General features: G+C 40.6%; 3 protein-coding genes across 3 annotated transcripts; all 3 read right to left on the bottom strand.

Moving 5' to 3' along the window:
* Window positions 1-254: 254 nt before the first annotated feature.
* LOC124276486 (neuronal acetylcholine receptor subunit alpha-3-like) lies at window positions 255-1,507 on the bottom strand. The gene has a single exon (XM_046712117.1). The coding sequence runs from the start codon at window positions 1,458-1,460 to the stop codon at window positions 255-257; it is 1,206 nt and encodes a 401-aa protein (XP_046568073.1). The 5' UTR covers window positions 1,461-1,507.
* A 4,942-nt stretch (window positions 1,508-6,449) lies between these two features.
* Window positions 6,450-7,625, bottom strand: LOC124276485 (ligand-gated ion channel 4-like). Its single transcript, XM_046712116.1, has one exon. The coding sequence runs from the start codon at window positions 7,623-7,625 to the stop codon at window positions 6,450-6,452; it is 1,176 nt and encodes a 391-aa protein (XP_046568072.1).
* A 3,736-nt stretch (window positions 7,626-11,361) lies between these two features.
* LOC124276484 (neuronal acetylcholine receptor subunit alpha-3-like) lies at window positions 11,362-12,549 on the bottom strand. Its single transcript, XM_046712114.1, has one exon. It carries the CDS (start codon window positions 12,547-12,549, stop codon window positions 11,362-11,364), a length of 1,188 nt encoding a protein of 395 aa, XP_046568070.1.
* Window positions 12,550-14,284: the final 1,735 nt, after the last annotated feature.

Genomic DNA, 14,284 nt, shown 5'->3' with positions numbered 1-14,284 from the left:
CCTACATAGGCTTCACCACAGTCACAGTTGATCTTGCAGACAAAACCTTTTGGGTTTTGTTGTTTAGGGGTGTTTCTGCCACTCGCTTGCAGTAGAGTTTTCAGTGGGATAGAGCTGCTGAAAAAGTTCATATTCAGCCATGTCAGTGAATGATGTTGAACAAAAGCACATCTTCTGATGTATCAAGCATTCCTCCTCGATTCTCTGTCTGTATGTGAAATAGGCAATGGCAATCACTCACTGACAGCCGTCCATCACGGGGATACGGAAATGAAAAATATAAGATTAATGAGGAGTGTCAGTGTGAAGAACGTTCCAAATGCCACTCTGTGACACTTGGCGATAATCAAGTCCTTCATTTCCGACTTATTGTTTGCTTTACCGTTTACATCAGATTGGTTTGGAGCTATGTCTTCCTTCTTAACCCATGGTTCACTTGTTCCAACTTTGCTATCAGACCTCCAAGCGACCGGCAGCCATCTTGGACAAGCTTTGCCCGTTTGTAAATAAGTGTGAAGTGCCAGCATGAAGATTGTGACGAGACATGTGAGTGTGCTGATCAACACAAGCAGGGTGACGTAGACACTGAAGAAACACAGGTGATCGGAGTTCGCTGGTAGGTAGGAGTTGATGAGGGTCAGGAACATGGCATAGGACAACAGGATGGAGACACACAATGACATCTTCTCACCACTCTCCCCGGGCAAACAGAATACGAAGCAGTTGAGAAAGGACAGGAACACGACAGGAAGGATGTTGTTGAGGATGTAGAAGGTGGTTCGTCTCTTTAGGACGAATGTAACTTCAATCCAGGGTTGAGTAACACCGAGAGTAGTGAACTCCTGTAACACCATGGATGCACTGAGAAGGTTAAATTCTCCGTTTTCCCTGTATACATCCAGAACGACATTCGTGGATGTTACCTCAAGATATTCCTTGGTTACTTGGGTATACAATATTTGTAAATGAAATGTACATGTTTGATGATCGAAAGGAAACTGTTGAATATTCACCTTACATCCTGTGTCAAACCTACCTACGTAGGAATACGCAACTGTACCATCCTGATAGACAAACACGGTATCTGTTTCATCTTTCAGATACTTCAAACTCGTCACAGAATCAACATTCAGTACGGTTGGAGTCCATACATCCGGCAAGGGCATAGTGACTGCAAAGGGAATGTCATCTGTCGTATTCCACACCAATAGCTGGTCCTTCCACAACATTGAAACCCATGCTTTAAAGCTGAGCACTTCCTGTTTCTCATCCAGAGATAAAAGTGAGTACAACCCCATACTGATACTCACTGTCGTGTTGGAACCATCTAACACCGGGCGGATCTTGGGGTCGTAGTTCCAAGTGAGGTTGGCCAGGAAATCTTTCTCTTTGTAGGAAACAGAGCCCATGGTCAAGCGACAGAGACAGAGTGAAATGAAAAGGTCACAATTTCGTAACATTTCCAAAAACGTTGTCAGAGTGAAGGATATATAACACAATCACAGTGAACCAGCCACACGTGGAGACTTAATATTTGAAATGATTCATGGCATGGTAAAACTGCTCCTGTCTAAGAGAAACCATTTAAACATCGGAGGTGCTATCGCTATCGGCAACTGAACAGCTTTGTCAATTCGATGTCGCACTCTACATTAGGCCTAATGGTTGGAAATCGATGTTTTGTTCTTGTACAATGTATATGTTAGAAATGAATAGGAGCATACCGTGAAATGTCCCTGGGGTTGTGTGAATCATATCTCACAATGAATAATAACTTGCGGGTATGTTTGCCATTCACTATAGTGCTGATGAATGTTAGCAATGGCGATGGGTACTCATGAGATTTTAGGCTTCACAAATCAATTTCCAGTAACCATGTCTAATGGGCCGTATCCAAAAATGATGACGTACCTCAAGTGGATCAGTATCAGTATCACAGAGTTTTAATCACTGATTGTGTAGCACGATGATTCGGCATCAGGTACAAAGGTTTAAATGCACTGACAGTAAAGCATTGCTTTTTGTTGTCAGTGGATGATGGGATTATATATTTATTTAGCTTTGTTAACACAAGTGCCGATGACAATTACTTGTTAATTACTATTCCCTTTGTAGAGTTGCGATCCTTGGGCAAACCATTAATCTGTGATTGGGGTTAGAATCTCGCTTCGTCGCGTGTATGCTTCTTGGTATGTGATACGTAGCACACTGGTGCTTGTTGGTTTGACGGAAAAAGGACACATCTGAGACCTGATTTTTTCCCTCTATTTTCAGCTGATACACCGTGGTGTAACTGGAATACTGCTAAAAGTGGCGTTAAGTACAACATGCTTATTACATTGTTTTGTAAAACATATAAGTATCAAATGTTTAAAACAATATATAAAGGTGATGTGTTAGTGGTAGTGTTTTACAATTATTTTAGTGAAAAGTGTTCAGGTTTATAAAAACTAAATTTCAGGAGCTACATTGTATTACATAACAATAAACGAGTGAATAAGTTATAATGTATAGTCACATTGGCGTAATTTCAAGCATATTGAGACTTAAAAATTCACAAAGCGCAATTAAATTATAAAAGAAATAAGAGTAAAATAAGTAGATCATCACAGAATTAAAACAAGCAAGTAACTCTTAAAATTATACAAATAGTACAGACAATGCAATACAAAAACGGACTCGAGATCTCCAACAACTAAAGGTAGATCACCATGCTAGGGACCATGGGGACTTACAGTACTTTTGCTACCTGCATGGACCATAGCCGGATTTACTCCATCCTTTCAGCCACTGGTGATTTTAGGTAAATTTAGCCATAACTTAAAATCACAAAAAATGCTGCGCTTTAACATATTCGGTAAGCTTAATTTACTTTGAATATTTTGGGACTTACAAACCCCCACAGGTGGACATATAACAGTAAATAATCATATTTATTTCACAGTTAGATATAAATGTTATGTACCCCAGCTGGTGAGAGAGTGTGAATCTGCTTAAGATACATCACGATTGCACTAGGCAGCAGCACTCGGGGATAGCCGAGGGTTGAAGCTTCCCTCGTCACGCTGAAGACCCGCATCAAATTTCTAAAAAGATAACAGTGTGAATCCCATTTCTGGTATCATACGCTTGAGTATTGCTGAAAGTGACGTAAAACTATACCATTTAGTGAATTCGTTTTTCTGCACCTGTCCTATGGTTCAGCCACATGTCGACACATACTGGAGTATTTGGTAAAAAAGTTGCTTATGGGCGTGTTTTATCAACACATGTCAGATGTACACTGGCCCAAAAAAGAAACGCATAGCTGAATTCTGATCTTCAAAGTAGATTGTTTCGAAAAATATGGCATGGAATGACTGTCAATGTTTATATTAAGTGTGAATATAGCCCATACAATTATCCAACACACGCAAAAACAACCTTTGGTGATTATTCGCCAAAACACAGCACCTTGAAAAAATCCCCGTATACTCTGCAAAGTATGATGAAAAAATCCCCGTAAAATCTGAAAGCATGATGCACGTGCAAATACGGGATCTGAATCTTGATACTGATGGGTATAAAAAGCCAGCAGTCCTGTTGCGATTCATTCTTCGAAATTCTGTATATGCGACCCTCAAGATGCCACGACTAAACGAAGAAAGCAGAAACAGAGCCATTGGACACTTGGAAGCTGGAGAAAGCCAGTCATCAGTTGCCAGACATCTAAACGTGAGGTAGAGTACGATTTCCCGTCTCTGGCAGCGTTACACGCAGCACAACTCGACCAGAGATCGTCCTAGGAGTGGGAGACCAAGGGTGCCACCCCCAGCGCAAGACCGCTTCATCCTGGTGTTTCATCTGCGAAATCGGATCGTCACTGCAGCGTACACCGCCGACAATGTTCCTGGGCTGCGTCGAGTCTCTGCACAAACCATCAGGAATCGCCTAAGAGAGCATGGAATCCGACCAATGCGACCACATACAGGACCTGTTCTGCGACACCACCATCGTCGTGCACGTCTTCAATGGAGCAGGAACGCTCGGCCATGGACCCTCTTGAACTGGAGGAGGATCAGGTTCAGCGACGAGTCGCGGTTTATGCTGTATTGACACGATGGCAGGATGCGGATTTACAGACGTCGAAATGAAAGATATGCTCGACAGTGTGTTCGTCAGGTCGACAGACACGGCGCCGAAGGTGTAATGATGTGGGCAGGCATATCTGTGAATGACAGAACAGAGCTGGTGCATGTCCAAGGGAATTTGAATGCTGTGCGCTATCGTGATGAAATCCTGGTACGTCATGTTATTCCCGTAATTGACGCTAGAAGAGAAATTTTTCAGCATGACAACGCAAGACCGCATACAGCACGCATTACAACAGATTTCCTTGCCATCAACAACATAACAGTTCTTCCATGGCCTTCAAAATCTCCGGATCTTAACCCAATTGAACATTTGTGGGACCAATTGGATCAACGTGTACGACGCCGACAGCCGCAACCACAGACACATCAACAGCTTGTCGATGCGTTGCAGGATGAGTGGAGAAGACTCCCACAACGGCGGATCCGACGTCTTATACAGTCTATGCCCAAGCGATGCAGAGCAGTGATTGAGGCTCGTGGTGGTCACACCAGATACTGACTTTGTGACCGTGCCATCAAAAACAGAGACTCTCAATACCACTGTGAATGACTGTATGTTTTTGGATACACATGTCCCAATACCTGTGTGGATTTTTATTGCTCTATGATTATTACTTTTTGTGTAATTTAAGTTACTAAAGCATCACTGATAACACTGGATTTCACCTATGCGTTTCTTTTTTGGGCCAGTGTAATTCTTGAGAGGCATTTAGAAGTTGGTGAATATATCAGATGAACATATGGATGGCAACTTCCTGTTTACTGTATAACATGATATATGTCAGATGTAGGGTATTTTTTATCTTTTGTTTTTGCCTTTTCGCGCTTCTGGCTTACTGTCGGGATACCCCTTTCTCCCCATTTCACAGGTATATAATATTAGTGGTTAGAGTAATGTATGCCTGCCCGTCCGCCTGTCAGTCCAAAGTCTCAGATCATATATCTCAAAATTATAGGGGGCGGTGAGGGTAGCCTTCTGGTTAAAGCGTTCGCTCGTCACGTCGAAGGCCCGGGTTCGATTCCCCACATGGGTACAATGTGTGAAGCCCATTGCTGAAATATTACTAACGGTGGCAAAAACATAACGATTTTGAGAAGCATTTAGAAGTGGGAGCAGTAAGGAAGGATAACAATATATGGATGAACAAATTCTTTATTGCAGTGAGAGCGACGTTTCACTTTAGGTTCTTACACTGTTAAGAAGGATAGAGAGACAGATGTGTGAGGAGATTATTGTACAGTACAATAGGAAATTGTACTGCAATAGCATGCAATAGCAATCGTTAACACTAAATTTATTCCATCATATGGACACACAACATTCACACACACCCCAATGACTAATTAAATGTATGATTCTTTGGTAATTACTGTGATTAAAGGCTTGTGAGTCCCCTTTAAAGCAGCAAAATAAAACACACATCATATAATATTCAACTATATATTGAATAAAAAATAAACAAGGTTACAATGAATGGCAGTACAGATTTCTAATACAATACGATTGGGTCACAAATCTAAAATATTAACTAAAAATCTATAGTCACCAAAGTCTTGATCCTTGTAGAGATACTGATTGAAGTTTGTTGACAGCTGTTGAAAGTTCACTGTTGACGAGGCCTCTTGAGGAGTCGGTCTTGAAACGTTAGACAGATGAGTGTAAATCCAAAGGCGTCCTCCATACACCTCAGCAACCACCCCTTAGATACCTATTACACAGTTATAGAGTGTTCTGACCAAAGCTATGCCACACCACCATCTTCTCAGAATTTCCTGAATCCCACCGAAGACACCGGAAGCAAAAATCAAAGGGAGGTACCTACTCTTAACACATAGAGTAAGTGAAAACACATAGCCTAAGTTCAATCAGAGACCATATACTATCTATTATATGGTCTCTGGTTCAATAGAAGGTGTGAGTTCAAATTCACACTTCAGCGCTTTAAACTTTTGTGACCCATAATAGTTAAAAGTTAATTAATGTGAACTTACAATTAACAAAAAGACATCCTCATAACATAAGTTTGACACACACAATTCACAAACTCCCCAATGACAGCAAAGTTTCAAAGCACACACAAGACATGACACATATATACCTACTGGCTAATCCAATGTATTCTTCTTCGATTGTCAATAAGTCACATAAGTAATGGATGTAAAAAGATAGTACTCTTGGCCCACACGTCATATTCATTCGTGTAAGTGAATGATGTTTATCAAAAGCATATCTACTGATGTATCAAGCATTCATCTTCGTTTGGCTCTGTCTGTATGTGAAATAAGCAATGGCAGTCCGTCACTGACAGTCGTCCTTCATTGGCATACGGAAATGAAAAATATAAGATTAATGAGTACTGTGAGTGTGAAGAACGTTCCAAATGCCACTCTGTTGCACTTGGTGACTATTGCATCCTTCATGTCAGATTTGTTTGCTGTGTCTTTTACATCGGATTGGTTGGAAGAGACGTCATCAGTTCTAACCCGTGGTTCAGGTGTTCTAACTTTGCTGTCTTCTCCCCAAGCAACAAGCACCCATCTTGGACTAACTTTACCCCTTTGAAGGTTTGTGTGAAGTACCAACATGAAGATTGTGACGAGACATATGAATGTGCTGATCAACACAAGCAGGGTGACGTATACACTGAAGAAACACAGGTGGTCGGAGTTCGCTGGTAGGTAGGAGTTGATGAGGGTCAGGAACATGGCATATGACAACAGGATGGAGACACACAGAGACACCTTCTCATCGCTCTCCTCGGGCATTAAGAAAACGAAGACGTTCAGAAAGGACAGGAACACGACGGGCAGGATGTTGTTGAGGATGTAGATGGTGGTTCGTCTTTGCAGGACAAGGGTCACTTCTATCCAGTTGCCATTGAAGTCATTTATCTGGAATTTTGTCAATGCCATTAATGCACTGAGAAGGATAAATTCTCCGTTTTCCTGATATGTTTCCAGATTTACATACGAGTCGATTACCTTAAGAAATTCCTTACTAACACGGGCATAAAATGTTTCCAAGTGAAAATTACATGTCTGGCGATCGAAAGGAAATTGGTGGATATTTACTTTGCATTCTGTGTCAAACCTACTTGTGAAAGTATACACAACTGTGCCATCCTGATGGACGAGCACGGTATCCCTGTCATCTTTTAGGTACTTCAAGTTTGTCACAGAATCAACATTCAGTATGGTTGGCGACCACATGTCCGATAGGGGCATAGTAACTGCAGTGGGAATGTCACTTGTCGAGTTCCACACCAAAAGCTGGTCCTTCCATGTCATTACAACACATGCTTTAAAGCTGAGCACTTCTTGTTTTTCATCCAGAGATATAATTGAGTGCAATATCATACCGATACTCACTGTGGTGTTGGAGCCATCTAACACCGGGCGGATCTTGGGGTCATAGTTCCAGGTTAGGTTCGCAAGGAAATCTTTCTCCTTGTAGGAAACAGAGCCCAGAGTGACGTGACAGAGAAGTAACATGGAGACACATCTGTGTATGGCAAACATGTCCAAACAATATTCACGTGATTAATGTTGGAGAAAACACACAGCGGCCTCAGTGCTAAGGAGATTCAGTTTTAGAAATGATTCAAGGCATTATATAGGTATTATATTGGTATCCAGGAGCAACGGGGCAAAGCAAGACCCGTTTGGTCATTATCTGAATTTCTGTACAATATGAACAACTGAATAGCTCTATCAATATGATGTTGCGTCATTAGCGTTAATTGACATTACAATGCCGATGTTTGGAGATTGCATGGGTAAGACACAAATGATAAGAAGCTTCCAGGCTTGTCCTAATTGGTGTATGGAACAAACTATGAATATTGACATGAGTATCATACCTTATTGAGATTTCCTAAAGAAGTAATGAATTTTGGCACTGTCTACATTGAAACTACTTCCACTAATGAATTATAATCGGAGATATGAAAAACATATGATATCCTGAAGGAGAGAAAGAGATGTTTTAGAACAGACTGTGTAAAACATGACAAAGAAGAACCTTCCCGGCTGGTTCTAATTGATGTTTGGAAAATATTTGATGAAGCTATAAAGGAAGGATGAAGATACTTCTATGCATGGCATACATATCCAAACAAGCACAGCCTCAGTGCAGAGCACACGAAACAACGTAGCACAGTCTCAGTGCAGAGCACAGGAAATAACGTAGCACAGTCTCAGCGCAAAGGAGATTCAGTCTTAGGAATGATTCAAAGCGTTTTAAATATATTATTAGTCTCCAACAGCAACGAGCAAAGCAATGCCCGTTTGATCATTAGTTGTATTTCTGTGATCCATGGTCATCTGAGTAGCTCTCTCAATTTGATGTTGCATCGTTAACACTAATTGCCATGACAATGTTGATGTTTCGAACAGACTGTGTAAAACCTGACTAAGAAGACCCTTCCCGGCTGGTCCTAATTGATGTTTGGAAAATATTTGAAGAAGCTTTGAATATTGACCTTAGTGTGCTATGTCACACCATCACTGAATTCTTGAAGGTTGGCATTGTTGTTGAGAATTACTGGACATTTAACGCTTACGAAACTACTTCTCCTAAAGAAGTAATGAATTTTGGCATTGTCTACATTGAAATTACTTCTACTAACGATGTGTAATCGGACAATGACAAACATGATATTCCGAAGGAGAGAAAGAGACGGCATGTTATATTGTTATTTGCATGATTCTATACCAATATCATGAGTTGTATTCACTGGTTTCGTAGTCAAGTGATTTTGATGAAGTATAAGGCTCAAGTTGTATGAGAAGAACGGTTGATAAATTATGTATACAACACTGTTTATACTATAAGTATTATCGGTTATATTTAGATAACGGAAAACCCAACAGACTAAAACACTGTTTTTATTCTGCCATATTGAAGAAAGGCTTCCATGGTAAAGTATTAAATGTTATATAAGCTTAAAAGCGTTTGTTCATGTTGAACAGTTGGTGTACAAGTTTCAGAATATTCAGCGATCACTTCTGTTTAAAATATTTGATATAACGATTGAATCTGTATTTGTGAACATTTTAGGACATTCTAGATTTGAATACACAAGGTGATTTCATACTTTATTTGTAAGTTTGCAATATGTGTAGGTCGTCATTCTTCAAATGTGTCTGTTCTTGGTGATTCTCAGAAACGGTAACTCTGAGGACCACATTAGAATGTACACATAACAGGTAGGAAACCCCTCATATGCCTCCGCCAAAAACTCCCCAACCTCACCTCCACTGTCACCCCCGACTGTGAACTATCGTATTTTACGGCCAAACAAGGGGCGTGTTATAACTGTAACTGAATTGAAATCATTTCGATCTTGGAATACTCAGTCGGAATGAATCACACATGAATAAACGACAGTTACAAGTCATCCTTATGGCAACATAGTTTTTCTAACAATTACTTACTTAGGTACTTAGACAGCAGAGATAGTATTACCACAAACATCTCTCGAAATTCGAAAAATAGAATTCAACTGTGAGTAAACCCTGGAACCCGACGCTGTTTGTTAAAAGAAAATTGCCACAGAAAATCCAGTATGGCGATTGTAAACATTACGGACGTAACTTGAGTTGGAATATACTGTGATACAAATAAATAATTATTTGTTCAAATCCTTTCCTTTCTTTCATTTCATAATGTTATCTGTTTGATAAACTGATGGTAGTATCCTATCGCTGTATTGTGATCATTGGTTATACCATTTAGACAATAACTATATTAAGAGGCATCATACATAGTAAGTGAGTTGATTAGATTTAACACTAATTTTCAGCCTAAACCTTACCAGCTGGCACCAAATATGGACTTCTCTTGCATAAGAGTTGGCTGCAGGTGAAACTAATGACACAATGCTTCCGTTGAGAACAGGCATCTGGTGTGAATACACCATTCAGATCAGATGCTGTATAACTGAACCATACTATGCTATAGTTGTCAGTGACATCGTCGTATAATGAACTCTTCAAATCTGGATTGACAGTCCAATTAGGTGTAATCAACAGTTGGTTTAATTTTAATTTACTTATTTACACCACTTGGGTGTCCCATTTCTTTAGATCATGGATGTAACTTCTCATGACTGATTTATAGTCTGTGTCGGGGATGAGAAGTGGTGTCGCAGATTGGTTGAGTGCCGCGTTATCAGCAGCAGCAATCATGTCCAGAGAGAGAGAGAGAGAGAGAGAGAGAGAGAGAGAGAGAGAGAGAGAGAGAGAGAGAGAGAGAATCTAGAGAGATGGTGAACTTCTTTGAGAGGCATTTTTAGAAGTTGTATAGGTGAAGGAAAACCAAGTTCTATGGATAGTCAACTTCTTTATTGCAGCGAGTGCGACGTTTCGGTGTAGGTACTATCACCGTTATACAGCAAGTGATACTAAGAGTAGTAACAGAAGAGGTGAGGTGAAATTAGGTTTAACGTCGTGCTTGAGAATATTTCGCTCATATGACGACGTGCATGCGTGTGTATGTGTGTCTGCGGCTGCTTGTACTAGCTCAGACTTAAGCTGGTTTTAAAGTGCTAGCCAACTGGGATACCACGCCGCAGTGAAGAATGAATACCCCACTCAGACACATTATACTGACTCCGAGCCGACCAGTCCTTGTTGTACCCATTAATGCCGAGCGCCAGGCAGGGACCAACAAGTACCGTATTTTAACGTCTTTGGTATGACGCGGTCGGGGATAGAACCCGCAACCTTCCGCTCTCCGGGCGGACGCTCTAACCACTACACCACGGAGGCGGTCCAAGAGTTGTAACAAGGAAATATATACATAGTTGCATAGTGAGTAAATACAATTGACAAGGTTGATAAACAGTGGACTGCTAATTGCTAATCAGGTGTTACAAACGATATCACTGCAGTCGTCAGGTCAAGATACATACGTTAAATGTTACAAATGATAGGTCATAAAATGGGACAATGCACTGGCGATAACAAAAAGTAGTTCACAAAAAATATATGAAATTTCACTAAAGTGAGGCAAGGAAAGATAATAACAAATCCCTTTCAATTCTGAAGTTAATTGTTCATCCAACAAAGCATGGGAACGTGCTGTGAGTGACAGGTAGAGAATTGCATCACACATCATAATTGTCAATGGTGCGTGAAAACACATAGAAAATGTCACTAAACAAATCTACTGACCAAAAACATGTATTCCAGGTGAAACAAGCAGTGGCAGTAATGCGTAATACCGTCATAGGGATACGCTAATGAAAAACATAAGGTTAGTGAGAGCTGTGATGATGAAGAACGTTCCAAATGCCACTCTGTTGCACTTGGCGAGTAGTGCATCTTTCTTATTGTCTTTCACGTTCGATTTGTTTGGAGAGACATCATCAGTCTTAACTTGTAGTTTGGTTATTCCAACTTTGCTGGCTGATCTCCATGCGATTGGCAGCCATCTTGGACTGACATTTTCCCTTTGGAGATTTGTGTGAAGTAACTGCATGAAGATCGTGACGAGACATGTGAGTGTGCTGATCAACACAAGCAGGGTGACGTAGACACTGAAGAAACACAGGTGGTCGGAGTTCGCTGGTAGGTAGGAGTTGATGAGATTGAGAAACATGGCATATGACAATAGGATGGAGACACACAGGGACACCTTCTCACCACTCTCCTCGGGCAACAGGAAGACAAAGATGTTAAGAAAGGAAAGGAACACGATGGGTAGGATGTTGTTGAGGATGTAGAAGGTGGTTCGTCTTTGCAGGACAAGGGTCACTTCTATCCATTCAAGAGTTACATTGAGAAGAGTGAATTTCTCCTGTGTCATTGATGCACTGAGAAGGTGAAATTCTCCGTTTTCTTTGTATGTTTCCAGATTTACATACGAGTTGACTACCTTGAGATGTTCCTTACTTGCAGGAGGATAAAATGTTTCCAAGTGAAAATAACATGTCTGGCGATCGAAAGGAAACTGTTGGATATTGACCTTGCATCCTGTATCAAACCTACCTATGTAGGAATATATAACTGTACCATCCTGAAAGACAACCACTGTATCTGTTTCATCTTTTAGGTACCTCATATTCGTCACAGAATCAACATTCAGTACGGTTGGTGTCCATACATCCGCCAGTGACATAGTTACAACAACGGGAATGCCATCTGTCGTGTTCCACACCAGAAGCTGGTCCTTCCACGTCATATAGACCCATGCTTTAAAGATGAGCACTTCCTGTTTTTCATCCAGAGAATATATTGAGTACAACCCCATACTAATACTCACTGTCGTGTTGGAACCATCTAACACCGGGCGGATCTTGGGGTCGTAGTCCGAGGTGAGGTTGGCCAGGAAATCTTTCTCCTTGTAGGAAACAGAGCCCAAAGCTAAGGGACAGAGGTAAACTATAAGGACGCATCTGCAGAGGTCAAACATTTTCAAACGTGTGTCAGCGTCACTAATGATGAAGGATAAACAGCACAACCCCAGTGAATTCAGCCACACGCGGAGACTGGATTTTCGAAATGATTCATGGATTGGTAAAAATGTTCGTGGCCAGGAGAAACCTTTTAGACATTATCGGTAGTGCTTACACAATCAACAACTGAAAAGCTTGGTCAATTTGATGTCGCGCTCCTACATTACGCCTGTATCGATCTTTTGTCCTTGTTTATGTTACACTTGAATAAAAACATACCGCTAAGTGTTCCTGTCATTATGAATCCCATCTCCCAATGCTTTGAATATTGATTTGAGGGTATGTTACGTCACCATTGTCATTTACAGTAGCATTGATGAAAGCTGGCAATGGCGTTGGGTACTCATGTCAATTTAACCTGTACAAAACCATTTCCAGGAATCATGACTAATGGGAAATGCAGAACATATGAGAACACACCCTAAATGATATTAACATGATCAGCTGCCATCAGTGTTTTAATCACTGATTGTGTAGCAGAGTTATTCGGCAAATACCATCAAGGTTTAATTGTACTGGCAGAAAAAGTGCTTATTGTTGTCACTTGGTCATAGGGTGATAAATTGTTTCATGTTACAGCTTGGGCTGCCCCGACGTCTTCTGCACCAAGTTTCGCTTTGCATAGCTGCGATCATTAGGTACATCAGAAATCTGTGATTGTTGACTCGTTGCATGTATGTTTTCTAGATATTTCATAGGTGGAACATCGATGCTTGGTTTAACGGAAAGAGTAAAGGTCTGAGACATGAATCTATTGTTTTCCCTCCCATATTCAGCTGAAACGCGGTGGTATAATTGGAATTCTGTTAAAAGTGGCGATAAATGCTAAAACTTGCTCACTACATTGTTTTGTAAGAAATATATGAAAATTATAATATGTTGAAAACAATATATTACAAGGTGTTGTTTTGTTGGTAGTGTTTTACAGTTTTCCTTGTGAAAGGTTTAGTATAATTAAAGTTTTCATAGTTAACTAATGTTACTGATTAAGCTTTGCAACTTGTGTCTACGAATACAATTCACCAGTTAGATATAAATGTATTGTCACCAAAAGGTACACCATCATTTCCTCCAAATGCATTAGACGGCAGGGGGTAACCCAGTGGTTGAAGCGTTCCCTCGTCACGCTGAAGACCTGGATTCTATTTTTCAAGATAGTAAGCATTCTTTTGTAACATTTTGTAACACCCATTTTGTGCGTTGTATGTTATTTTGATGTCTTTTTCCGTCTCCACAGCACATGGTGTGTTTGGACCTGACTGCCGTTGAAGAGGACTCGACACATATGATAAGAAGAGCACAGGTACTCAATCAGCGGTACCTCGACCTCAAAATATAAAAAATGAGCACAAGTCAAGAGGTAAAATGGCTGAAATGAATTGGTTCAGGAATCACAAAGGTGCAATGACCGCTCCTTTGGATGATGATGATGATGAGCTCTGCCCGATAAGGTTGACTATTTCTCTGGGGTTGTTATGTCGGCAGATACTTCCCAGCAGAATACTGATCGGTCTTAATGCAATCCATTTAAGAGAACCTAAATTAGATTTTCGTCATTATTCCTAACATGGTTTCTTCTGTTAGACTGGCGTGCTCTTCGGATTTGTTTTACGAAAAGTCAAGAATTGATTCATATTTTCATTATGCCAAACAACAATTCTGTTCATCCACAAAGGTACTACAATCTGTACT

This window comes from Haliotis rubra, unplaced genomic scaffold (assembly GCF_003918875.1).
Source record: "Haliotis rubra isolate DU_JTF1 unplaced genomic scaffold, ASM391887v1 Scf21, whole genome shotgun sequence".
In the NCBI taxonomy this organism is placed as follows: Eukaryota; Metazoa; Mollusca; class Gastropoda; order Lepetellida; family Haliotidae; genus Haliotis; species Haliotis rubra.
Note: the sequence above shows the minus strand (reverse complement) of the source record. Positions and strands in the feature narration are given on the sequence as shown.

Bases quoted from the DNA above. Each gene is read 5' to 3' on its own strand.
- LOC124276485 (XM_046712116.1), bottom strand. From the start codon at position 7,625: ATGTTACTTCTCTGTCACGTCACTCTGGGCTCTGTTTCCTACAAGGAG.
- LOC124276486 (XM_046712117.1), bottom strand. From the start codon at position 1,460: ATGTTACGAAATTGTGACCTTTTCATTTCACTCTGTCTCTGTCGCTTG.
- LOC124276484 (XM_046712114.1), bottom strand. From the start codon at position 12,549: ATGTTTGACCTCTGCAGATGCGTCCTTATAGTTTACCTCTGTCCCTTA.